Source organism: Sabethes cyaneus, chromosome 2 (genome assembly GCF_943734655.1).
Source record: "Sabethes cyaneus chromosome 2, idSabCyanKW18_F2, whole genome shotgun sequence".
In the NCBI taxonomy this organism is placed as follows: Eukaryota; Metazoa; Arthropoda; class Insecta; order Diptera; family Culicidae; genus Sabethes; species Sabethes cyaneus.
The window spans coordinates 99654285-99682106 of NC_071354.1; the positions used below are offsets into that span (position 1 = coordinate 99654285).

The following is a 27822-nucleotide window of genomic DNA, read 5'->3' on the forward strand; positions in this document are numbered from 1 at the left end:
ATGCTTAAAATGTCCTCTATATCGGCACAAGGAGTGGTGGAGCGTGCTTCAGCTGAGCTTTCGAAACGTATCAATGGCCTTGGCCTGCGTTCAAAGCATCATCATGGTAGCGGAAGTGGTAAATCAGGAGAGAAAACAAGCGTAATGGAACGAGTCACAAATGTGCTCTGTGGTGGCTCTAGCAGTAACAACTCCGCTCAATCGGCAAATTCAGGAAACGCACCAGAGAAACCATCCAGGATATCCGGAAATTCTGCAACTAACAGTGTCCCAAATAGTGGGAAAATATCTTCCAGCAGCAAATCGCAGTCGAATACACCGCAAACTATACGAAAAATTTCTCATCACCATCAGCACCATAGCGGCACCAGCATAATAAATCATCACGGATCTTCAAGTGTGCACAGTGGTAAAATGTTGGCGGCCACCCCACCACCGCCACAGATTCTTACTATTGAACAGTTACTATTAGACGAACGGTTCCTGAATCGTTTCTTCCTTTATTTTTCCTCCTTTGAACGTTGCACTTTGGCGCAAGTCTGTCAAAAGTGGCGTGATATGCTTTATCGCTCGCCACGCTACTGGAGTGGCTTAGTACCCGTTTTACAGTGTCGCGAACTGCGACAGATCACAAATCAGGATAGGGTAAAACTTTATAACTCACTAATTCGACGCAGTTTCCATGCCGTTTCCCTTATGGGGGCCACCGATGAGGATGCACTGGATTTGGTTCATTCGTTTCCTCTCGCCTCGAAGCATGTTCACTCGCTAAGCCTACGTTGCTCGTCCATTAGCGATCGCGGGCTGGAGGCGCTACTAGATCACTTGCAGGTGAGTAAAGAAAGAGTGCACGTTTTTCCACTTTTATAATACCGAATTGTGTTATCATCATGTATCGTTTCTTCCCCGCAGGATGAGAAATAATTTTAGATTGAAAGAATTTTCTACCCGTACAATTTATTTCCATACATAAACAGAAAAGAAACCAACAATGTTTTCTAATTCTTTCGACTTTTGGCCATTTTTCCATAATGCAATTCGATTTTTTTGCTTAACTACGAGAAAACGGATAATTCTCGCAAGAAAACAAAGTAAACAACTTTCAAAAGAAAATACTATATTTTATCTACAAAAAACAAAAACTTGACCAACAGCACTTCGTAGGAAACCCGGAAAAAATCAATTGAAAATTGTGTTGATTTTTGATAGAGTAATTTATTGTTCATTAAATATACACTGTCATGACAGTCTTCAGTGATAATGTGTATTTTAACATACCGAAGGGAATCTCCCAGTTGGCTTCGAGGTATGACGCTGGCCTAATAAGCCAGTCGTATGTTCGAATCTCGGTTGGGAGAGGCTGTTAGAGGCCCTGCAATTGTCCTGTACTCTAACAGCTGGCTGCGAAGTCTGTCGTATAAAAACAGAAGGTCAAGTTTCGGTCACGGAATGTAGCACCTAGGCTTTACTTTGCTAACATACTAAACAATTTTGTAGAACATTTGATAGAACTATACTTTCTTCAACAATAATGTAGATAATAATTAGCTCTACAACTGCCCTTTACACTGCTTGTTCGAATTCTGTTTAGTTGAGGCGCTGCAGTCAAATGAGCATCTACTGAGCGAAAAACCAAGAATGAAGCCTGATTTTAAGCTCTTGTTTCAAACAAATCATTATATTTCGCCAACAGTTAGAGATAGAGAGATATTGCATTCAACAAAGTTGCTCATTTTAGTGTGTTCTACAATTTTTGTGAAGACACTTTATATTTTTAGGTGTAGGTATTTAAACAACGAATACAGTGGTTTACCAATTTTATCTAACCCGTCGAAAATTTTTGGTAGATATATTTGGAAAGTAGATAAATTTGGAAAAAAATCAATTGCTTTTACTAACATAAAAATCAGAAAGGGTGTGTTTCAGACACAATCGCGTAGCAAGCGTAGAACTAAGTTAGATGGGGTTTTTGCGAAGAAACCTTGAATATTAAAGAAAACCTTTCACACCATATTGACGTTAAGCGTTAAGTTAATATGTTATAGGTATTAATAAGAGCTATTTCTTGATCTGGCTTCACGTTTGTTCGCGCTGACAATTATCAAAAAGTAAACTTGTCGTGCAGATGCCATGTAATTCTATTCTTTGCCATCTAAACATATACGCTCTTGTCTGCTCTCTCATCCCGCGGTTGCAACCATCAAGGCACGAAAATTGATTTACATTAGCCTCTTAGTTGGCCTCGAGTACGACACTTGTCGAACAAGCCAGACGTCTCATGTTAGATACTCAACTGGAAGAGGCTGATAGAGTCAACAGAATCATTGCACTAGCCCTACAATTGTCCTGCATTCTAACAGCTGGCTGCGAAGTCTGTCGTATTAAAACAGAAGATCAAGTTTCCAAATCAGAATGGAGCACATAGGATTTGCTTTGCTTTGTAGCAAGCAAAAAACACGATTGAAAGTGAAGCTTGTACAATAAATTTCCAAACGACGATACCTAAGTCGGATTACCACTGGTGGTTTAAATCGCAGTAGAACGTTGCCAGTAATGTTAAAAACTCGAAATTTCAAAACTCATCAAGAAGCACAAAACTCACACATATTTCTTCCCACTTGACCATATTCTGCTTTGCTTCAACTGCTACCCGGAGCTATACACCTATACATACAAATTCGTTGTTGAACAGCATAGGCATTCTCTCGTGCAATACGTAACTGTAACTGAGCGTAAGAGAATGAATCTCTAAATAAATCGTAAAGTTAAACTAAAACACATATTTAAACTACATGTTTATTTAATTCTTTTTAGGCTTTTTACTTACTAGTCAAGAAAATGTCGATTCCCGCGAATGAAAGATGTAAATTTTGCCAATTTGTTTGCCATCTTCATTCATGAATGTGTGCTAGCTTTTTTCGCAACTGATGTTTTCTCTGGCGGTTAATTCTCTTTCGCTCTCTGGTTCGTTGTATGAAATGCCAGCTGTGGAAGAAGTAAGCAAAATGCTCCCAGCTGAAATTGGTTCACATCGCATAGCAACAGAGACATCGCATATAATAGCGAGAGAAATTCATATGTGAGTTCGGCGCTTCTGATCAAGGTTGAAATTTCATGGTGCTTGAAATCTCATTGAGTTTTTTGCTGCTATGAATTTTTCAACACTGAACGTTACTGTAATCTCGCAAGTCTCGCAAATACTCGCAAGTCGAGCAGCGAATGAATCACCATACTGGCTTTACTTTTCTTTTTGTGTCATTTCAATAGCCTTTACATGTTAAGAAGGTATCACTATGCAACCGCTACCTCTCTGTCTTGAAGCAGCAGTAGCAGCCACAAACACAAGCTTGGTGAACGTGATCGTCGTCCGTGCCTGGAAAGCAAAGCTGTCACACGGAAAATGTATGAGAAAATGTTTACTTAAAAGTTTCCGTTCATTTTCACTATGTAGCAATTATAAAACACTTTTCAAGAAAGCTATAAAATTATGCATCTGCATCTTTTATGAATCGAATGGTATGCGAACCATCAAAATCCGTTACAAATTGGAAGAGCTATTAGCGATCACTCCATCACCACGCTCGTATATCTGAGCTCAAAATCCTCCCGTGCAGCTTGCGTCGCTTGGTACAACTAGCGAATAGATTGTTTTGGGAAAATGGTGTCTAGTACAAACCTTGCTGATGACCCTAATATGCACAGGCCGGCGATTTCCAGTTTCACTGCACCCGCGCAACTGAATCTTGTCTCCTCTAGGTTCGCGTTTTATAATAATATTAGTCTTCACTGAGTCCAACCGACTCGATTTGAACCAACAGCTTCGATGGACTATGCGTGTATCACTTGTGATGAGCAGCAAGCTTGTGATCGCACATTGATGCGCTGTACAGCGCACCACGTGCGACGTAGTTGCGACACACAGAACAAGAATAAAACCGAATGTCGCACGTCGATTATTACGGTTTTCAACTGCAACAGCAATAAGAAACTGAAAGTAAAACTGTTTGAAAATGATCAACGGAACAGTATTGAGCAGGTGTGGCTGTGAATCAGGGGGATCTATCGGTAAGGAATTATGAAACTCACACGTGAAGGGGCAGGCAGGTGACCATGATTTCAAATGCCGCTCTTGCTGCTTTTTTTACCGACCTGATGCTCCTGCCTGTACATGTAACTTCCAAAAAGTTACTTAGTTTTGTTTTATTTAAAACAAAAAAGAAGATAAATGCATTACCGGGATCAAAACCACACAAACGACAACTGCGCTGCTGGGTTGGAATTGAGTTGCTGTCAACTAGGAATACACTCAAGTACTTTTTTACACGGTTTGGTTTTTTGAGTATTAAAAACGGGGTAACTTAGAGACCATTCATTTATTTCTCAATACCTTTGGGAGTAGCTCGACATTCCTCACATAGATTGTAAATAGTTCCTTAACTGCACCGTTTCCGAGTAATCGAAAAAAAAACAAACCGTGTAAAAAAAGACTTGAGTGTAGAGTTGCGAGTCCCCTGGTTCGAAATCAATCGTAAGCCGCTTGGTCCGGTGACAGTACAAATGTCATGGATCAAATACCAGCTGCGGATTTAGGCTGGAGACTCAAGTAGGGTTTTATGGGTCTAGGTCCTCATGCCCCATTAGGGGGGTCGGGATACCAAACCCCACTCCCAACTGAATCTTGTCTGAGTTGTCTGATAGTACCGTATCTTCTAAGGTACTGAGCAGATTTCCCTACTCGTTAAAAAAAATATACCAGCTGCGGTAAAGCACACTTGTAAGGATTTTGACAGCAATCGAACCCCCTGTTATGTATCAAGTTCACTAACCGCAGGGTATTCCTGTGTGGAATTTACACTGTGTAGCCAAAGGTACAAGTACCAGCGAACCACATGCCCTGGTGGGTGTTGTGGGTTCGAATCCGGTTATAATCTCAGATTACAGCTTGGTTCGACTCATGCACCTTCCAGCATTGGACAAAAGGTAGGAGTCAAAATGACTACTTGTCAAGCGTAGCTACCAATACCCCCCACCCCTTCCTTTCCGCTCTTCCCCTCCTTGACCCAAAAATTTTCATTTTCTTTCCTCTACCGTCCCTTCATCAATTGTAGAACCATCGTTTCAAAAAATATTAATGGCGATTTTTGATAAAAAAAACGCCGTTCTTTTGAATAAATTGCCGCCATTTTGGTAATTTTTCGTATTTTCAAAAACCGCTATGTAACAATTTAGGTAATGACCTAAAGCTACAAAACCATCCTTACAAATGACGTTGGTTCCCGGCATGTACCATCAGCAAGATGGTACTGTTTTCTAGAGAGCATCCACGCGCCCAGCTGCCACCAGCATAATAATAACTATTTTGGCACCCAAAAAATATAAAATACATCTTTCAATATACGTTAACCAATAACCAAAACACCCCAACACTAAACTTTAATTACAGCATCCGAAAAAAATTTACGAAAATCCATTATTTTTTGATCTGCCAGAGTGTCATCCGCTTCAAAGGCAGCGTGCGATAGGATGGTTATTATCCCTCAGACAGAAACAAATGCAACAGTAATTTTGCCCTAGTTAAGGTGAAATGGTACTGAATTCAAACATGGCCGGAAAGATGGCGCCAATATGAGGATATGCCCACACATGGGCGCCATTTTTCCGGCCATGTTTGGATTCAGTACCGTTTCATCTTTATGTACCTCAGTACACTAACAACCACACAATAGAACTCATAGAGTTTTTTGCACGATCAAATTTTGACATAAACTGGGGCCCTCGCTGAAACTGTTTGCAGTAGGAATAATATCAGCAATAACAAATTCCAAACACCCGGATCCTCTTCTTCACTCTTGGCTCCCCTCTCACTCCTACATAAACAAGCCTCAGCAATATTAACCGTGACAAGTATGCCGCCGTCCGTTAACTTCCGACTGTTTCTGGGCCCACGGTCGCATCGAAAAATTTCATATTCGGCACCAGACACCTGACAATAGAGACCCCTTCTCCACCCCCCTTTAGAAATAGGCACTATTTCCGCCAACGCCTAAATCTCGAACAACATTTGAAGAGAGCCAATATGCAAAATGTAAACAAACCGAGTGAAGTGAAGGTTGTGAGTGTGTGTGAGTGGGTGTGTGCGTGTGTGTGCGCGCGTGTATATGTGCGTGTGTGCGCGCGCGTTTGTGCGTATGTGTGTATGTGACGCTTTCAATCTCATTCACTTTTCTCGGAGTTGTGCTAGACCGATTTTAATGTTCTTAGTGTCAAAAATGAAAGGTCTAGGTGTCCCATAGGTCACTATTGAATTTCATACTGATCGGACTTGTAGTTCAAAGTTATGTATAAAAATACAATCGGACATGTTTGTGGTTTTTGAATTATTGATTTACTGCATATATCCATTCTGGAGTCTAGTAAGGAAAATACAATAGTTGCTCGCAGTAAATTGAAGTTTACAAGTATGGCTAACTGAATTATAGATCCATATTCAGATACTAAGAAATAAAAAAATGCTCTAGTAGAAGAGCCAGGTCATGCCGCTAGGTGGATTAATTCGGGTTGTTATAGTAATAAAAAACTGTTAAGCGCCACTTATAAATGGGAACATCAAACGTACTCGTTGAATATTTTTCCCTGTCCTTGTTTTGCTTCGCAATGCTAGTAGAATCGGCATAAGTGGATCAAGTGTGCTCAAAATAATGATGTTTCAAGTACAATAGCGTCACAATAAGGGTACCAAATATACACAACAGATTATATGTGAAAAATCTGTTGTCTAATGTATTGAAGCTTGTTTTTGGTTTTATTTTCAAATTTTCCTTTTGACATTTTTGCTTTATTTATTTATCTTCGAGATCGTTGCGCAATTCAAAATATTTGCTGATTCAGCTATAATTATTCAAAGGGTTTACTGATAGCTTAGAATCACAATATTAATTTACATCAACACTAAACATTATCCCTCTAAATACACCCAGTTTGAAATATGCGGGCACAGATTTTTTTTTAATAAAAATAAAAGTTTATTGCAAACTGGATGAGAGTTTCGGTTAATACTGTTCACATTGCATGGCATGAAAATTGGCGACTCATGAAAAATATTTCGAAGAACTTGTTTGTTACGTGACAATTAAAGAGTATTCATATATACACAAAAGCGATAAGCATGCATATGCTAAGTGTAGTAATTTTAGAGAGTTCAAATCTTATGTTATTTTCCTGTAAATAAATAAATCAATAGACAAGTAAATTCGAAGAAGCTATCTTGTTGCTTTCATAATACATATATGGAATGGGCTAACTCATCTAGTCTGTCTTCAAGTCTAGTTTAGATCGGAACTGTACTTACTCTTACTAGGTGCAGAGGACCAGACTGTGTGACCAACAAAACTGTTGCAGCTGTAGGTATGAAAAAGGAAGACCAAATAAAAAGTAATATCTATCTAACAGTGTTTGCTGAATCACATTTCGAAATAAATCACATAACTGCTTCTTTCATCTAATTTTTAGTAAAGATTCTTTTTGTCTAAATTCGTTGCCATCGTTGTTGCATTTGTTCAGCTTAGTAGAACTAAATCGAATATGTGATTTTCTCACAAACCAATAATGCATAGACAGCCAAATCTAAGGCGGACATAGTGCTAGATCATGATATAGCATGATAGTTGTTGGTTGTAGAGTATCATGGGAGTTGAAATAAAACCATCAGCGTGTGTGATTTATGGCAATGATTGCATTTTTGGCATATTATCAAGTCGTATTTCGTCGGATCACTTCTCGAAACTTTACGAGGCGGTCGATTGACGAGACTAATGTAGTCGGGAAACGAGCATTGCAAAGACAAAGGTATTATAACCTGGTAACGTTTTTGTCGGCAAATTTTGATACGGTTGTGCCAGACAGCGTGATATTATTATAAAAAAAATCTAGTGGATAGATTTGTAGACTAAGCAACGTATGGCAGAAAATTGCTCTGCGGTGGTTGGACAAATTTCTGTGGCACACTCAAAAGCGTTCAGATTCGATCAGATTTGTAACCAATCATCATCATTTATATTAATGATTAATTTTATTGAGTTAAAAATACGACTTCATTATTTTCATTCCGATGTCCTTAATACTTTATCCGTCACTGAAGATGGGTAATAGCTAGTCTAAGTCATCAGTTTTCAACGAAATGCTGAGGAGCATAAAATTTATGTCATTCAACGATGTATGCATATAGATTCTACGTACCTAAACGTGAAATGTCAGTCGACATCTCTTCATTCCGGCCAGCCTTTTTTACAAGCTCATCCCAAGTACGCAAACAAACCGTTTTGCCTTCTGAAAGCCAATTAAGTACCTACCAGGGTAGATCTGTTTCCGCACACTAGAGAACATCCTGTCATTAAAGGATACTTTTACGCAGAATATGCACAACAGATGAACGAAGATAGGACCACGAGACCCGTATGTATATTACCTGACTCTTGTCGTGATGTGCATCTACCTGACTACCGCGAACCGTGCGTTTAAAATTACACAAATGTTTACCGTGAGACGCCGTAAAGCACACAATAGGCTCTTTCAGCAAACAATACTGTCCTTGCGGGTACAGACACTACATTCGCATAGAAGGCTGGTGAAGTCGTTTTCTATGCACAAAAATGTAGTTTTCAAACATGTCCAGAGTAAAGAAACTGTTTTTCGCAGAACCATTAGGTTGTACATTGCTGGCTTTAGTTTTCAGAAGGTCGCATAATCAATCCTTTTGCGTGCATTATGCGATCTTTTGAAAACTAATGCCAGATTGGCCGTTGCACTCAAATTCAAGCATAAACTGCAATTAATGTAATACCTAAACTCATGCTATTTTGGCTCTAAATTGTCATCTGCTTTGTTTGAATAGTTGAAACCTTCTGTCATACAAAACCGTTATGCATCCAATAGATAGTCTCAACAGCCCTTGAAATCCTTTCTGAGGTTTCGAGGCTTGGTGTCTATTTATAAATGTAAATGAATTTTATTATGTGGCGAACAAAGTGAGTTGAACAAGAGCATAATTTACTCAGGGGAATTGTGTACAACGTGCCCCCCTTGGCCAATTTGCCCACCCCCTCTTAGTTTTTGTCGAAACAAGCGAAATTAAAATACGAAACCACCCAGAAATCATAGTATTTGATTGAGCCAGCCTACAATACAAGGATGACAGTTGTCACCTGCTGTAAAAAAAACAAAACAAAAATGAATTTGTTTTTGAGCAGCTTCCGATGTAACTTTTTGGGTCGTTTCCATTCGTTCCTATTTTCTTGTCAAAATCTGTAAATAATTAGTTGTTGCGATTCGATTGCGTATAGTGAGCTTCAAAAAGACATCCCTGCCAAAGAAAACGGTATGTTGAAGTTAATCGCCATTATTCAACTCAATTAGCATTACAGAGTAACCGTGGTGGGAATAATTTATTACCAACGTCCAAATTCCAGGTAATTCAACTACGCGGTGCAAAATGCCACAGCTACAGTATATTGTGTCCCATGCAGAAAAGTAAAAGTGCCCCAGAAGACGAAACTAGGTTTATCTTATATAAAAATACGATATTTTGAAAACAATGGGAATAGTTTAACTTTCTACAAAATAGCGTTGGTCTATCACTGGTAAAAATACTCAAATTACCGCATTGGGCATATTATACTGCGGGTGAGGCATTTTACCCCGCGCAGACGAGAAACACAACATTTAGGTGCCTTTATTAAATAATTCCTAACATATTTAATCCACAATACTAAATGAAATAAACAATTGCAATTGGTTTTCAGCTCAAATACCAACATACACTCGTAGTTGTAACGTTAGTTTGAGGAAGCTTAACAGAGATATATCCATTTATTCTGAGGGCCATTATACACATTTCCCCTACTGATTTCTGCCCACCTTCTCTAACTAAATCGTAATGCTAACAACCGATTGATGGAAAGCTAATGTTTTAAAGTGTAGTGGCATCGCCCTCTAATATAAAGTGCAATTTCAATTGCAATTTAAGTCCAATTCCATATCCCGGTTAAGCTCTAAATTCCATTTTAACTTAATTCCAATTTTACTTTCATTTCAAGTCTAATTTACTATGCAATTATAAGTCCTAGTCCTATTTCAAGTTCAGTTTGAATGAAGTCCAATTTCTAGTTCCATTTTAAGCCCAATTTCAAATAAATATTATACACTAATGTCTAGTCTAATTTCAAGTTGAGTTACAAATGCAATTTTAAGTCCACTTGTGGAGCGGCGCACGTTTTTTGCCGTGCAATTAATATTTCAGGGAAGATAGTAGATCAGCCAATTTGTTTCGTTAAATCGTAAATATATAGCCAGGAAAAAAAATCTGATTTTGCTGTCAGATAATTCAATCTAGTGTATTCTGTATATGTGTCAAGTATTACGCAATGCCGGCGAGTCATAGTGGCCTATTCACCTTTTCGCATACCCAGTGGCGGCTAGTGGGTACAGATTGCGGAAAATAACTGGTGACAACTAAAATTTTGGATTTTTTTTCCAAAGATACATGAAGAAGATCTGATTTACCGAAATTAAAGATACATCACAGAACAGAAGTGGAAGTAGAAATCCAAACACGTATACGCTACTTTCTACAGATACCAGCGAACTTGGCGGTAGCGAGTCACTTTTCTCCACGAAAACACACGAACGCATCCGAATGCACACGAAAGCATGTGAAAGCTGCTATACGATTGACAGCGAGCGTTCTGCTTATATTGCTGTTATTCGCTTCTATGTGAAAACCTTCCCAAAGAAAAAGAAAAACCAAAAAATACTGTTACCAGTTTTGATCGCCGAATCGTTCGGACTTCCACTCCTGTTCTGTGGTTCCTGAATACCCGTTCGATCCCATTTGTACCCAAAAATCACAGGGCACCATGGCTCGTAACTGCGGCAAAGTAATTGATATGTCCACAGTCGATGATATGTTTACAAAAATCAACAGATTTCAAACAAATTTTAAATATTTGGCAACTTTATCTAACAAAGCCATATCACGGTCCCCCAAGGAACTCCGGAATAACTCCGGGGTCATATGACATATGGCCATTATCTGTAGATATTATGAAGTTTAGTTTTTAGTGAAGTTTTAGAAATATAGTTTAGTTAGTATAGTTATTAAAAAGGTATAATTCGTAATATTCAAGATGATTAGAAATCCTTTTTTTATTAGGATCCTGATGATTTAATCAAGGCAAACACATTCCATACAAACAACTGTTGCTCGACGAAACGGTCGACTATACGTTTTTCATCTTGTTCGTTTTGATTCGGCTCCTTATGCTGGAATGCTTATGTGTATGATAGTTTATCGATCAATTCCAGTGGTCGGATCATTACAAAATTAGTATCAAAATAAGCAGGAACGACTGTAAAATTTGAAAATAAATTTGAAATAAAAAAATGGTTTCTCCAAAACTTTTAGTCGTTTATGTCTTTTTAACACTAGATATACCAGCATTTTAAATATACCTATTTATACCAAAACCAGTCAAAATGACTGGTGGATAAGAACCGGTTGGTGAACGACTGAATAATGTGCAACACAAACCCTATAGTGGTCCTTAGCCTCTTATCCAGCAACTTCTACCTCCACCTCCTCGTGGTAGGGTAACCAACCTGTTTTGGACCTCATCTGAAGCTGTACATAATTTGGACACTTTCATTTGATTTTGCTGTAAGTGTCCAAATTACGTACAGCTACAGATGGGGTCCAAAATAGGTTGATTACCCTACCAGCCGGAATACGAGCAATCTTAGCGGAGATGTGGTAACCAACCCTGGTGGTAACTAAGGTCGTATACCGACAGGCAAGGAGGCACTGTCTTGTCTCAGCACTATACGATGGCAGTCCCATCATGAGACTCGGCAGCATAGCCCTAGTAAGCAAGCCTTTTATATCTAAAATATTACGAAAAATCTAGAAAATTCAACTCGAAACATTTAGCATGGACAGGCGATGAAACAAGGATTTGGAATTGATGCTTCCTACCTGGAGCTGTAAAACCAAATTTCGTGGATGGCGACAGAATGTTGCTCGTTCAGTTAGAACCGCAAAAGTTCGACATTGTGGCACTACAGGAGATCTGTCGCAAAGGCGGGAAGGTTTGGGGGATCCGTGGCGGCAAGGCCCAATTTTGCCAGAACGGTGGAGCAACCAACGAGCTGGGAACGGGCTTCGTAGTAATGGGCAGAATGCAGGATCGGGAAAGGATATGTGTGTTGAGGATAACAGGCCGCTTTTTCAACTTCACCATCATAAACGTGCACTGTCCACACGAAGGTAGACCCGACGACGAGAAAAAAGCGTTCTATGTCCAGCTGGAGGCAACATACGATAGCTGCTCGAGTGCTCATCGTCATTGGGGACATGAACGATCAGATCGACAGGGAAGCAATGTATAGCGATGCATCAACTTTGCAGCTTCCCGAGGCCTGGGGATCAGAAACACATTCTTTCCCCCCATAGATCTACAAAACCACCAGGAGATCACCTGACCAACTAACAGTGAACCTAATCGACCATATTCTCATCGAAGGTCGGGTTTTCTCGAACATCACCAACGTACGCTCCCTACGGGGTACGGATATCGACTCAGATCATTACCTAGTAGCAGTACACGTGCGCTCAAAATCATCGACGGTATATACCTCACGACAAAGTCACCTTCAGTTAAACAAATGATAATTAGACAACTCGGAATGTGATGAGAACTACGCGCATACTATGCGCCTTCTCCTGTGGTCAGGTGTTTCGACCCTCGAAGATAAATGTAGCAGGATTCGTTCGTCCATCAGTGAGGCCGCAAAACGTCAGAAGGAGAGCTAGAACCACTGTTTCAGGCTAGTGAGATGCGCAAGTTCTATGAGAAGATGAACCGATCTCGTAAAAGATACACACCGAGTAGAGTGACTATATACATAGTGGCGACAATGTCAAAATTGGAATGATAATTATCTGTCAGTGTCATTCCAATCGAGCAGATGACTTATCCAACACGTATGCAGGAAAGAGAAAGAAAAACCTTGGAAAACCCGCATTGCATACATTTGGGATGACTTGTCGCCACTCTGTATATAGTCACTCTAACACCGAGGACTGATATGTGTAGGAACGAGCAGGGAAACTTGGCCACAAACGAACGCATAGTGGTTGGTGAGTGGAAGCAGTTCTTTGATAGAGATCTCAATTGCTGATATAGCAAAAGGAAATGGAGCAAAAGTCAACGTATGAGAGCCTAAGGGCGTTTCGACTTCCGATCTCAAAGAGATCCGGCGAGAAATCGATCAGCTGAAGAATAGAACCGCCGAAAAGGACCGACTCTCGACAAAACTCTACAAAAATGACCAAGAACCATTGGGAACGGCATTTCACTGAATAATTTCATGCTTCGGACTCACCGTTCTTCCGAAATGCAACATTTCTTCATAGAATCTTGCACCAATCATTTTGACTGGTGCTGGTATAAATGGCAAAAACAAAAATTATATTTATTACTAATATATATAAAGTAACATTAAGTTCATAAAATGTATTCTCTACTTATAGCTACAAAAGTCATAACATCGTTTCTAAAATCAAATGTTGTAGAAATTTCAAATTGAAATTGCACGACCAGTCAAAATGACTGGTCTGGTATATCTAGTGTTAAACAAATTGAAATTCTAGCAATGAATCTGTCCGATTAGCGGGGCGGTGCTGTACATTGCTGGTTTCTTGTCTTTGATGCTTTGCTAGCTGAAACAATCAGGTCCGAAAGGGTCAACTAAGCAGTGCGCATGCGCATGGCAGGCAAGCAAAGCAAAACTTCAACACTGATGACTGAACAGACGATCGATTGTGAAGTGACAAACAAGCGCTAATGTTGTGATGAAGCAGATTTTTGTTGCAAAAACCTCTAAAATTGAAGCTCTGCTTAGTTTATGAAAGTTTCTCAAGTTGCAAAGCAGTCAGAATACAAAAGATAAAGTGAAACGTATATACAAAAGATGACAACGCCACTTGGATATGACGAGCTTCTGCAGTGTCCCTTCGAGAAAGCTCACCGGGTTCAGGCACATGCAATGTCAAAACATCTTTTCAAATGCCAGAAAAATCACCGGAATATGAAATTTATTACGTGCCCCTTCAACGGGACTCATCGAGTGGCAGCAGACGACCTAAAGATTCATGTAGCGGAATGCAAAGATCGAGGTGTATTGGATACGTATAAATACCCAATATCTACTTCGGCAGCAAATGTTCCGTCCCCTGCCGATTTAGTTTATAACACTAGGCCACCAACAGGCTCGTCAGTGTCTCACAACAATAATGTGAATGAAGAGTGCTGGGATAACATGGATGCACCAGCGTATAATCCTGAAGTATACTGTGCAAAAGCAAAAGTGATCCGGAAAGCCACCCTTAAAACTCCATCAGAGAAAAAGGCTTTCTACGAAAGCGAACGTCTGAGGTTGCAAGATTTAAAATTGACCGATTAGAACTATCTAATCTATGCTGGTATTGTAATTAAGTTCGTGATTAAAAACGCATGAGGTTAATCAAATATCGTGTAAAATATATAGAAAATAAAGAATGTTTATGCTGTAAAGGTTGTAAAATAAAATTGTTTTCTAAAAAAAATAATTTTTTTTTATTTGGTTCAACAAAAGAAATTTCCATCTGTGCGGATCACTCTTATGAATGCCAGTGTAGACGAAAACGAAACAAATAGTGAAGAAAAATATTGCGCCATCGGTCGCCATCGCCCTTCTTTCGCTAGCTTTTATTTGTTTCTCTACCTGAGCTACATGCTTGCATAACCAATGAACACAGAATCTATCGCTTTGCAGTGAAGTGATAAGTGCTGTATAGATAAGGAAAAGGAATCCAAAGTTATCATTTTTCGGTTGACCAATACGCACACACACACTGACTTTTATTTCGGTAATACAACTACTAAATGTAAGGGTGTATGCACGTTAGGTTAAATACGGAATTATTTCATTACAAAAGAATTTGTCGAAATGAGGGAAATATTACAAATCGGCAACCACAACAAGATATTTCGCTTCTATTTGTTAACAGTTGAGTCCTAGAATTTGCAACAGTTACACTACAATGTTCTGTTTTCTCAGATATTTACAACTCTACTTAAACAAAATTCATGTAAATATCTCCAAAATATTTGCTAATAGTAATCTTATTTTATTTATTATTTATTTATTTATAGATCCTTTAACTAATGGTAATCTGTTCAAAGCGAAAACTAATATTGATCACCAATCGACGTTTGAAAATTAATTCATCTACTTAGTTATTAGCGAATTAGGGAAATTTTGCTCACCTTCTATATTATATAGAATACATTTACGTGAAGTTGTTTATTTTTTTCGTTGAACAATAAAATTTAATTAATTTAATCATCATCAATCTACGATGTCTTGTTTTACTCTAAGACTGAACGAAAACAGCAAAAATCGTATTGCGGTAACTCTACCAGTAGTAAATCAGCTGATGTCGTGCTAAAATTTACTCACATGCGACCCGATTAAGCTTCTGTCGCGGGGGAGGTGCTAACGCCCTGGCTCTAGCACAATCTGCCGTTGCGGAATGTATACAAGTGAATTCGCTAATATTAGCCACTGCAGACGGAAGTTTTTGACAAATTGCATAAGCCAGCTGCAGACGCCGTCCGTTCCGATTAAATCACTTCAAAGAGAATTTACGAATCAACTAGTAAACGGAAAACCGTTACATACGTTCGAAAGAGAAGCTAATAATAGCTTTGAGAACAATTTTTTATTTCGAAGAACTCGCAGTTAATATTGAGCTATAATAATGTAGATAAAGTGAACTCTGTGATTTTGTTACACTAAACATTTATATTTCTACCTTTATCATGCAATTACAAATCCATTGGTGGACAAATAGACGGTTGGTTAAGGCTGAGCTATGTGTGTGGCAAAATTAATAAACACCCGTTTTTCGGTGCTGACTAGGCCAGCTCGAACTGCTACTTTGACTAGACTACACTCGAGCCTTCTTTTACACGGGGGATACGTGCTGTGTAAAATAAAACCGCTTAAAATAATGCGAAAACTGTTGTAAAAAAACCGCGTTAATTCAAAAATCGTCATAAAATAAACCGTGTTAATTCAAAAATCGACATAAAAAACCGTGTTAATTCAAAACCACCAAAAAACCGCTCGAATTTAAAATCACTGAAAACCGCGGTAATTCGAAAAATGATGTAAAAAATCGCGTTAATTCAAAAATCGTCATAAAAAACCGTGTTAATTAAAAAATTATCAAAAAAACGCGTTAATTCAAAAATCATAAAAATCTATACCTATAAAAATGGATTTCTGTCTGTCTGTCCCTATGTTCCTCATAGAATCGAAAACTACTACACCGATCGGCGTGAAAATTTAAATGTAGGGGTTTTTGAGGCTAGGGAAGGTTCTCTCGATGGCAAAAGACCCCTCCCTCCACTAAGAGGGGGGACTCCCATCTATGCCTATAAAATGGATTTCTGTCTACTCTATGTTCCTTATAGAAACGAAAACTACTGAACCGATCGGAGTGAAAATTTGCATGTAGGGGTTTTTGGTGCTAGGGAAGGTTCCTATGATGGTTATAGATCCCTCCCCCCACTGAGAGGGGGGGCTTCCATACAAATCTATAACTATAAAAATGGATTTCTGTCTGTCTGCCCGAATGTTTCTTATAGAATCGAAAACTACTGAACCGAGCGGCGTGAAAATTTGCATATAGGGGTTTTTGGGGCCAGGGAAGGTTCTTATGATGGTTAGAGACTCCTCCCCCCACTAAGAGGGGGGCTCCCATACAAATGAAACACAAATTTCTGCATAACTCGAGAACTATTCAAGCAAATGGAACAAAATTTTACATGTTGGTGATTTTGGAGGCATGATTTTTTCTATGATGAATTGAGACCCCTTACCTTTTTAGGAGGGGGGGTTCCCATACAAATGAAATACAAATTTCCTCATAACTCCAGAACTAATTAAGCAAATGGAACCAAATTTAGCATGTGCGTGTTTTTGCAGGCAATTTTTTTTCTATGATGAATTGAGACCCCTCCTCTCTTTAGGAGGGGAATAATGACCCCTCTCCCTTTTAAGAGGGGGGGCTTCCATACAAATGAAATACAAATTTCCTCATAACTCGAGAAGTAATCAAGCAAATGGAACCAAAGTTGGCATGTGGGGGGTTTTGGAGGCAGGAATTTTTTTTAATGATAGTCAGCCTCACCCCTGTGGTAGGGGGATAAGGACTCTAATACAAATAAAACAGAAATTTTTGCGTGACTCAACAACTAATCGAACTCGAGAAATTTTAGACTCTTTCATAAAACATCAATTATCAATACAAGACCACCAAAAACTATCAATAGTTACATTAGATAATTTAGCGCGAGACGGCCACAGGCCGTGAGTATTGCCGGCTACCGCCGTCGTCGGAAGCGCCGGTCACTGCTGGGAGCAGCCCCCCGTAAAGATCACCTTTATCTAGGTTTATTTATTTTTCTAGATCTACTGACCTCTATTACTTTCCTTCAGTTGGGTCACCCCTGCGAAATGGTCTTTCTACGAAAAGATTTTCCGTGAAATGGTACATCCCGCGTAAAGTTTTTCGCGAAATGGTATTCTGCGAAACTCTATATTCCGCGTTATGGTCAACCGAGAATTGGTGTTCCGCAAAATGGTATTCGGCGAAATGGTTTCTAACGAATATATAAATGCTATCCGCTTTATTTTATCAGGCTAAGCAATGGGGGGAGTTATTTTCTACATTACTGCGAGGAAAATTTGTAAATTAAACACCCATGAAATCCCCAGAAATTTGCAAAATTCAAGATTGACGTGTCAATGTCATAAAATAAATTCATGCTTCCAAAAACCCCCACATGCCAAATTTGGTTCCAGTTGCATGATTAGTTCTCGAGTTTTGAGGAAATTTTTGTTTCATTTGTATAGAAGCGCCCCTTCTTACGCCCACCTTAAAATTTCTCTCTAATCTCCTCTATAGAATTGCTGATCATTTTACCTATCCAACGACATATAAATTGTTCAGTTTCGTTCAGTAGTTTAGTAGTTAGGCCATTACAAATATTTTATAAAGTTTTTGTCCTTCCGGTGTTCGGCCACTGAAGGGGGGGGGGCGAATAAAAAACAAAGTGACTTTTTTAATCGAGCAAAAAAAAACATGGATTTTAAGAATTTTTATTTCAGGTTTAAACGTGAAAACCGAATCTATTCTTGCTTATAATACATACGTTATTATTTTCTATGCAAAAATATACGAAATAAGACAAAAACGAAGGAAAATTTTTTTGGACGATTTTCGGAAATTCCATTGTTCGAATTTCCATTTCTGTTTCGTACTAGAAGCGTTAATTCAACTCGGAGACTCATTTTTCGAGTTTTTCAGACTGCAGAGCCCACAGACAATTGATTTTATAAAAAGAAATATGACTCATATCATACAAATTATTTTTTGCCCTCCGATTTTTCAAGCCAATTTCCAAGGGGGGGGGGGGGGTGACAAAAATTTTAAATATGATTTGCAATGGCCTTATTACCATTTGAAATCTTTCATTCAAACGTTACACTTCTATTTTCGCTTTCACAAAGTGCTACCCAGTCCCAGTATAGTAAACAAAGACGTAGTCCTACGTCAAAACAACTTTCTTTTGCAAAAATTGGCGCCATTTTGGTAATTTTTCGAATTTTCAAAAACCGCTACGTAACAATTTAGGTATTGACCTAAGGGCCTAAGGCTTCAAAATCATCCTTGAAATCCGTTCTCCGATACTCCGTTACCTTAACCAATAGCCAGAAAACCAGAATACCCCAACATTTAACTTTAATTTCAACATTCGAAAAAAATTTACGGAAGTCCATTGTTTTTCGACTTTCCAGAGTAGGGCCCCCTACTGTTATCCGTTGAACAACGAAGCTCAATGTTCGTCAGAGATACAGTAAATTGGAATATGATGCCTACAACAGCAAGCGTTTATTTTCGGAACTTAGTTTCAAGACAGGCTGCCTCGAATTTTGGAACTGTAGATAAAATTTGATAATTAGTAGTTAAATGAGTGATTATTTTAAGGGGTTATATACAGTCAGAATTTTCGAAAAATCGATTTTCTGTTTATTTCATGATCGTAGTGTACATATATTTAAGTATGCACACAAAAATTTTTTGCCAATCCGGCAAATAGGGTTTTTTTCTAATTCCCGTCGTACTAACTAAAGCCATTCTAATTTTCATCATTCGTTGGATGGATTTAATGAATACTCCAGAAGTTCTTGTGCTGATTTGACTAAAACACACTTACCTTCCGATCCGTGAACTTTGAAATCACTGAAAAGCGACTATTAAAGCATATTATTGAAATTACGCAACTGACTTTATTTCTAAAATTCGTCGTACCGTTTTAAAATCCGTCCATCAAAATTTTTCATCGTCCGAACTAAAAATCACAACAACGTTTACGAAGCTAACGCGCATGTATTTGTGTAGGACGGCATGACAAAACGTTATTCTGCAAAATTTCTGCAGGTCAGGCAAGTTTTCCTGGCTGTAAAATACCGACAATGCCTTGCGTGAGTTATTTTCATTTATGAATGACGGAAATTAAAACGATTAGTCGACATTGTCTTCTTCGTCGCACGAAAATTGGCACGTAGGAAATTTGGCTGGTACGACTTCTTTAATGATAAAAAGCATTTAAATGGATCTCAGCTCACTTTGATTGATCGCGTATGATAGACAACTAACTAAAATATTAGGGAATAACTAGTTTTGCATTGTGTGTCATAAAAATGCTGATATTTTTAATAATTTGTGTTGGATAGGACGAAGGTTTTTGTTTCACTGGTTCATATTTCTTATTATATGGACAATTTAAGAGTAAAATTTATGCCAAAAATCGATTTTTTATGTTTAACAAGCCGTCATTTCGTCAAAAATGATTACATTGCTAAATCCTTCGATCAGTCTTTAGATAATATATTTTATCACCAACCTCCCAGTTGGCTTCGAGGTATGACGCTGGCATAATAAGCCAATTGTCGTATGTTCGAATCTCGGCTGGGAGAGGCTTGTTAGAGTCAATAGGATCGTAGCAACTGGCCTTGCAATTGTCCTGTACTCTAACAGCTGGCTGCGAAGTCTGTCGTATAAAAACAGAAGGTCAAGTTTCACTAATGGAATGTAGCACCTAGGCTTTGCTTTTATTTTATCACCGATTCTTTTTTAGTTTTTCGATTTTCGATGATTCAGGTCAAGATATCGTGCTCACCGCAAGACGCCTTATTTTGGAAGAATTCCAGGAGATCAACTATTATGGGCTATAGTCGATGGCATCTATTTAAATAACTTTTAAATAACAAAATATGTTAAAATACAGCCAAAACCTACAGTAACATGTATACAAATTTTCACTTTAATCAGTTAAAAGGTTTTCTCTGGAAAAATTCACTTTTTAAGCCTCCTAACTGTATATAGCCCCTTAAAAGGGATTAACTTACAAGTAACAGATAATAAATAAACCAAACTAAGCAAGAGGCTTCTCATCGGAAGCTTGGTAGTCGGTAAGGGCTCATAAATATGCTCAAAAAAGCATTCAATTTATCATCATTTAGTTTCAAAACAACTGTTTCATTCTTATGCTCAAAGCTTTCAGCAGAAATGATAAATCGCTTTCATAATTACATTGTATTGTACATACATATTTTACTGGAGTGGTTACTTTTGCTACCCCACTGGAGAAATTAGAGATTGCTTATTCTATAGAATAGATTTGTTTAATGATTATATAAACATTGTGGGATGCCTGCATGTAATGAATGACAAACGAAATTCATTGAGACAGTTGACGTCAAAAATCAAACAATTCAATCCAACCATATCCAACGCATTTCTTGTACAGATCCATTACGAAATAAAAGTAAAAAAGAGAAATTTACTAAAAATCTTTAATAATTGATATTTCCATTTTGGTGCAACATTTGCACGGTGCAGATATATTTCCCCCTCTTTTTATATATACCTACGACAACTAATTAATGTTCTACGCTAGTATGCATTAAGGATTCTCATGTTAGACTTTGTATTTTTTTTTCGCTATTTGCAGTCACTATTCGAACTAGAGCTTGCAGGATGCAATGAAATCACCGAAGCTGGTCTGTGGGCTTGCCTAACGCCACGAATAGTGTCACTTTCTCTGGCGGATTGCATTAATGTGGCCGACGAAGCGGTCGGAGCTGTAGCACAACTGTTGCCTTCACTGTACGAGTTTTCGTTGCAGGTCAGTATATACAAAATAATGCGCAAAACTATTTATGTTACCTAGAAATCGGTTTTTACTGTGGTATAGCTATAACAAACTATGTTTTTTTTTGCTTTCCATATTTCCAGGCTTATCATGTGACTGACGCAGCGCTTGGGTACTTTTCGCCAAAGCAAAGTCACAGCCTAAGCATCTTACGGTTACAGTCATGTTGGGAACTAACGAATCATGGAGTCGTGAATATTGGTGAGTATGTAATTTACCAAAAACGACTTTTTTATGATGTTCCATACCCGGCCAAAAAAATCTCCATAGGCATCCTAGTTAGACAATCAAATGTTTTTCAAATTACGTAATAAAATATCATTTGTAGATTGCTAGTCCAATCCAATCCAATTCCAATTCAGTTGCTATAATCATTGAATAAAATAAACACAAAATTGGTAGAATTAAATAACAAACTTCAAACAAATTAGAAATATATTTTCATTTTACTAAATTATTTTTTGCTAAGAGCCGATTTTTCAAGCGAAACGATAGCATTTCCCTCATGAAAAAAGCAAACAAAATTATACTATATCACATAAGAACGGTTGGAATTTTTCCTTTTGTTTACGAAAATTTTCATCTTCTATGATATTTTGGGCGGCCAGCCGGTGAGATGTAGACAAAATGATCTGAAAGATGCGCTCCCCATATAAAAGAAAACATTCCGCGCTTCGCTCTTGGAACGTTGCCATTATACTGCAAAACAACGGCATCTATCCAGACAAGACCGTAACTGTGGGCGTCACATTGGCTGGCGTCAATTCTTTCATCCCTCTATAATATTCTACAGAAACATCACTATATGTCTTTTTTGGATTTTTTACAATGCCCGAGAGAAAAAGTGCTAAAACAATACATTTTAAAAGTTGCTTACGGAATGACTTTTCCGAGCAAAAAGCTCTGAACTATCTCGTTGGTTTTTTTGTGCGCTTGTAATTCGTGCGAAATGTCGCGTATTTAATTGTAGAATGTAAATTCACTAAATTTTCTGCTTTGTTTGAGTAACTACTACGGATTCACATGAATATGACGCAAAAAGTGCGATGATATATTTTATCATGCTACGGATGTGATGATTTTTTTTGAACGTATGAACGTATGTATGAAACTTTTCCACGTAAGCATTGTTTATGGAATGAATACATTGCCATACACAACTTCAGTTTAGTGGATTGAACAAAATTTCCAATGAGCAACACAAGTAATACGTTTTTTCATATGCCAAATTCAGTCAATATTCAGTTAGGTAGGTATTTCGGTTTTGTACATGTAAAACAAGTGATGGCATTCATAGTTTTAGTTTTCCAATTATCATTGTCGCATATCACAGGCTCGCCAGCCGTGCTTCATACTTTCGAATCCTATTGAGATGACAACAACCTTGTAAACTGGTTCAATAAAATACATCACAGTTTTATACATAGAATTTTCTGTTCCTATCATTGCAGTGCATTCGTTACCCCATTTAACAGTATTATCGCTATCGGGGTGTAGTAAAGTAACAGACGATGGAGTGGAGCTGATAGCTGAAAACTTGCAGAAACTTCGAGCCCTCGACCTATCCTGGTGTCCACGGATAACGGACGCCGCACTCGAGTATATTGCCTGTGATCTGAACCAGCTGGAGGAGCTGACCCTTGATCGGTAAGTTGTGAGAACACGATGATTACCACTCGGCAGAGTCGTAGCGGGTGATTGTGGCGCTCTTGGCGGAAATCCAATCTGGCGCCCCTTGTTACCTAGTTCAGTGTTCCTTGCAAGTTTATCATTGTTTCGCATTCGCCTTTTATTCAATACTTCGCTGCACTTAACGTATGTATGAAAAAATGGACTAATTTTCAATGGCGATGGAAAAAAATACAAAAGATAATTCAATGAAACAAATCCTACGTTTATTAACCCAGAATATTCGCCGGAATCTTCGCTATGGCCGATCAAAAGTTAAACGTCGACATTCTCCGTTTTGGCCACAAAATTGTTGGAGTAAATGCTGCGTTTGAGCTTCGCCTAAAAATTTTCTATTGCTAGCAGTTGGGAGACATTAGGCCGTATGAATAAACGTATGGGAGCATTTGCTCTAACTCTTTTATTCATACGGCCTATTGGGAGGGTTTTTTTGTCGGAAGATTTGACCACTTGGGAGGGTTGGTGATCGTCGGTATAATGTTTATCTTCAGCCGGTTCATCTCCTCTAGTAATCTCTTGGCATGATGGGTCAAGGCCAGGTCTGGCCAAAAGACCACATCCTTTGCGCAATACTTCTTGATGAAGGTGGCAACTTCCGGTAGGTACTTCGTATTGTATCTTCGTATTTCCTCGTTCACCGTAAACCCCGAACGAAACCACAGCGGCTTGAATATTCTCTTTTCGCTGATCGTCAGCCACAAGCGGGTCTTCTTTGGGAAGATATTAATGACGTCATCGTTTACTTTCTTGGTGGGAACGTAAAGTACTTAGTCCTCACCAGACGTTAACGTCCACCGTCGAGTAGTTTTCGTTGCCTGTTATGACCGCGACACCGTGCTTCGCTGAAAAGATGTTTTTCATCAGCGCCTACAGTCGTTCTCTGGCATCGACTAACACTTCCGCATAAAAATGGTCATTTTGGCCAATTACTTCTTCCCCGTGTACCCGGTTGCTCCGAGCTCCCGGCCCAAGGCGAGCAACGATGAGACCACCTTGCTTTCGGTCTTCATCTTCAACTTGTGCTGCACGTTACGGCCGCGCAGCATTGTCGGGTGGCCGGAAGCAAGCTTCCGTTCAATTCACAACACTTTGTGCCTGCTCGAAAGTGCTGGAAATCATAGTCCACGACGCACTTTTTGTGTGCAATTCTCAGTACTTATACATTGATCAGTATGGATTTTTCCCTAGAAGATCTAACGCAGTTTATTTCGTTCTATTTAAATATCATGGAGGAAAAAGCGCAAGTAGAACTCAAAAGTTACCTTCGATCGTGTTGACCACGCGATATTGTTGAATTGGATGGAGAAACTTGGAATTTATGTTACCTTCATCAGATGGACGAGGTCTTACCTCACTGACCGTAGTTTATGCGTCAAAATCGGTCCGATAGAATCGGAACTGTAATCTATATTTTGTAATCTATCAGGGGTTCCACAAGGAAGTAACTTGGGCCCTTTGCTTTTTACACTGTTCATTAACGAGCTCTGTATACTGCTGCCTGCCGGATGTCGTCTGTTTTACGTGGACGATGTTAAGATATACCTGCCAGTAAAAACCACACTTGACTCTTTGAGATTGCAGCAGCTGGTTGCCCTATTTGAGGCGTGGTGTACGAATAATTTGTTAACAAGCAGTGTCTTCAAATGCAGTGTTATCTCGTTTTACCGCAAACTAAACCCGATTACCTTTAATTACTCTATTCTGGGTCATGCGCTGCAACGGGTTAATCATATTCGTGACCTGGGAGTGAATCTTGATTGTGCTCTCTCCTTTTGTTTGCCCTTTGAAGAGATCATCTCAAAAGCTAACAGGCAACTCGCATTCAGCGATCCGTTTTGTCTTCGTTCACTATACTACGCATTGGTACGATCATTATTCGAGACCTGCTCAATAGTCTGGTATTCGTTTCAAGCTAGATGAATTACGAGGATTGAAGCAGTACAAAAAAGTGCATCCGTTATGCTCTTCGGATGCTACCCTGGAGCAACCCGCCGGACTTGCCTCCATATGACACACGGTGCAAATTGCTAGGACTTGTTGCTAAGCTCCTGATCGTGCATATTGACTGTCCGCCTATCCTGGAACAGCTGAATCTATACGCTCCGGAAAAGGCTCTTCGTACTACTAAGAATTTTCTGCGTCTTGACGCTCGGAGAGTTATCTACGGTCAGTTTAGTCCGATAAGATACATGGCAGCTCAATTCAACACCGTGTACGAGCTGTTCGATTTTGACATCACCATAGACACTTTTAAAAGACGACTCCTGCAGAGACGATAGCTGGGTGCTATTTAAGTTTTGTGTAAAAGTATCTGTAAGAATATGTAACTTTTGAATTGTTTACAACTATTATATATTAGTGTTCATCAAGACAATATTGTGTCGAATGAATTTCTATAAATAAATAACAAATTGCCAGATTGGCTCTATTCAGCGGATTCTTCGCTACGGAGCTAGCATTGTACGAACAAAGGATCGAGCGTAGTTGTTTGACTATTTTCACCAGCGACAACGTGGCATAAACAATTGCGAAAATTAGTCCAGTTTTTTAATGCATATGTTATTGCTAATGCTCTACTGAAATGCAGTAATGCGCCCCCAAGAGCTAGCTCAGTTAGCCTTGGCCAGTCTAGTCAGCCGCCGCACGCTACGAGGCTGTCCAATTGACCACACGCCTATTTATTTCGAACGAATTTTCCTCTAATGTTTCCCAGTCACTTAATTAATAAAATTTGTGATAGGCATAGGGTTTGCAAAAAATAAAATTGCGTAGGTATTGCGACATTTGCCCCTATTTAGACTACCCCGATTTACACGATTATCACAGTCGAATCTCGCACACGATTTCGCTCAAAGAAAATGAAGTGAAAAAGAAGGGGAAGAAGGAAAAAGAAGACAAACTTATTAGTAGATCAAACTAAAAGCCACTCTAGTGTCAGGTTAACTGTGGAAAATGCGGTACGTTGCATTAAATGATTATCACAGTAGTCTAAATAGTCATAAAAGGGGCAATATAAATTCTTCAAACATATAATTGTTTTCGAAAAGTAATCTGCTTTCCTAGCTAATGTTGTTTCGTTCCGTCTGAACATGTTTTGTTCTGTTTCCTGAGCTGCGACTATAGTAACTAGTAACTATTACCACTGACGAACTGACACGACACATAGAAGAAAATCCTTTAAAAACTATCGTCCTACACATTTTGCTTGCACACTAGCACCCTCTGTTATGCATGTTGCGGAGTAGCTTGCATTTGCAGGGTTTCATGCTGTAGGAGTTTTACATTTGTATGGCTTTATACTGAAAACTCGAAGCAACACCTGCGCGCCGCGGTGTGGCCATGTTGCGAAACATGCTTTTTTGAAAAATGAGTAGTTTTTGATTGGATGATGGAATTAATGCGAGTGTCCCGTCTGTTTGTCTGTGCTATTACTTTACTATAACTTTTTGGCCGCCCAGTTTGCTTTAAGGTACGATGCTGGCCTAACAAGCCAGTCGTTGTATGTTCGAATCTCGGCTGGGAGGTGCTGCTAAATATAGAATCAGTAGGATCGTTGCACTAGCCCCGTAATTGTCCTATACTCTAATAGCCGGCTGCGAAGTCTGTCGATAAAGAAGGGTCAAGTTCTCGACAGGACGTTTAAACCCATGACTTTGCTTTTTTACTTTAAAAACTTTCAAAAAGGGGCTATTGAAGATATTTACAAACTTATATTTACTAGATTTACAAACTTTATAGCTGCGTTTTTACCAAAAGAGGAATGCTTTTACAAACTACCGGATTCAATTAAAATCACAAACAAAAAATACGTTAGCACAACGTTTTTCCTACTAACTCTCAGGTCTAAATAAATGATAATGAAGGCGAACTTAAAAATTAGCAGTTCAACCGTGAAGGGCACTCTTCTGCGATTCAATTATGACCATCGCACGGCAAAGCGAAGCAGAACAAACCTATCAAAACCAGCTTCTTTCGTCTCGTGCTTTAGAGGTTACACTATTTTTTGTGCATAAATTACTTGTAACCACTTGTAACGAAAACTAAGAACAAGAGTGATACTCATTTTAAGAGAAACATTTCGTTTAGGGACAGGCGGCGGGCAACGTAAAAAGCACGAAACAGCCTTTCGCCCTGTTTTTGAGCACTCGCCCGATGGCAATGTCTAGCTTTAGTTATTGCATGCCTTCTCCATAACATAAACCAATTATGTTCAGTCATTTTCGCAACAATTCAATTACAAAGGACTGCAAATTGAAGGTGATGACATCTAATTAGCTTAAATTAAATGCTACAAATGCATCAAGAAAGAAACATTGTTTCGTTATTTATTTGTAAGCACACTCAGATATGAGAAATTTCGAGCATTCATTCATAAATACTGTAAAAATGAGACAAAATGTTCCAGTAACGCTTAAAAACTCTAATTTTTCTTATTCCCGTTTCAGCTGCGTTCACATAACCGACATCGGCGTCGGGTATATTTCGACAATGCTGTCGCTGTCGGCCCTATTTCTACGCTGGTGTACGCAAATCCGTGACTTCGGTTTGCAACACCTGTGCTCCATGCGTAATCTCACGGTGCTTTCCTTGGCCGGCTGCCCACTGCTTACATCGTCCGGCTTGTCGAGCCTAATTCAGCTGCGTCTTTTGCAAGAGCTGGAGCTGACGAACTGTCCAGGAGCGTCCCAGGAACTTTTCGACTATCTAAGAGAACATCTGCCGCGCTGTTTGCTGATCGAATAATTGGATAGGA

The 27822-nt window shown here is 38.9% G+C and overlaps 2 protein-coding genes across 2 annotated transcripts; both read left to right on the forward strand.

Moving 5' to 3' along the window:
- LOC128737168 (F-box/LRR-repeat protein 16) lies at positions 1-27812 on the forward strand. Its single transcript, XM_053831742.1, has 5 exons — positions 1-831; positions 21180-21353; positions 21464-21581; positions 22832-23027; positions 27515-27812. The coding sequence occupies exons 1-5, from the start codon at positions 1-3 to the stop codon at positions 27810-27812; spliced, it is 1617 nt and encodes a 538-aa protein (XP_053687717.1).
- LOC128737169 (gametocyte-specific factor 1 homolog) lies at positions 13872-14621 on the forward strand. Its single transcript, XM_053831743.1, has one exon. It carries the CDS (start codon positions 14023-14025, stop codon positions 14512-14514), a length of 492 nt encoding a protein of 163 aa, XP_053687718.1. The 5' UTR covers positions 13872-14022; the 3' UTR covers positions 14515-14621.
- Positions 27813-27822: the final 10 nt, after the last annotated feature.

Excerpts from the sequence above, each read along its gene's own strand:
- LOC128737169 (XM_053831743.1), top strand. The coding sequence starts at position 14,023 with ATGACAACGCCACTTGGATATGACGAGCTTCTGCAGTGTCCCTTCGAG.
- LOC128737168 (XM_053831742.1), top strand. The coding sequence starts at position 1 with ATGCTTAAAATGTCCTCTATATCGGCACAAGGAGTGGTGGAGCGTGCT. Across the intron at positions 21,354-21,463 it reads TGTACGAGTTTTCGTTGCAG|GCTTATCATGTGACTGACGC; the intron begins GTCAGTATATAC and ends CCATATTTCCAG. Across the intron at positions 23,028-27,514 it reads GAGGAGCTGACCCTTGATCG|CTGCGTTCACATAACCGACA; the intron begins GTAAGTTGTGAG and ends TTCCCGTTTCAG.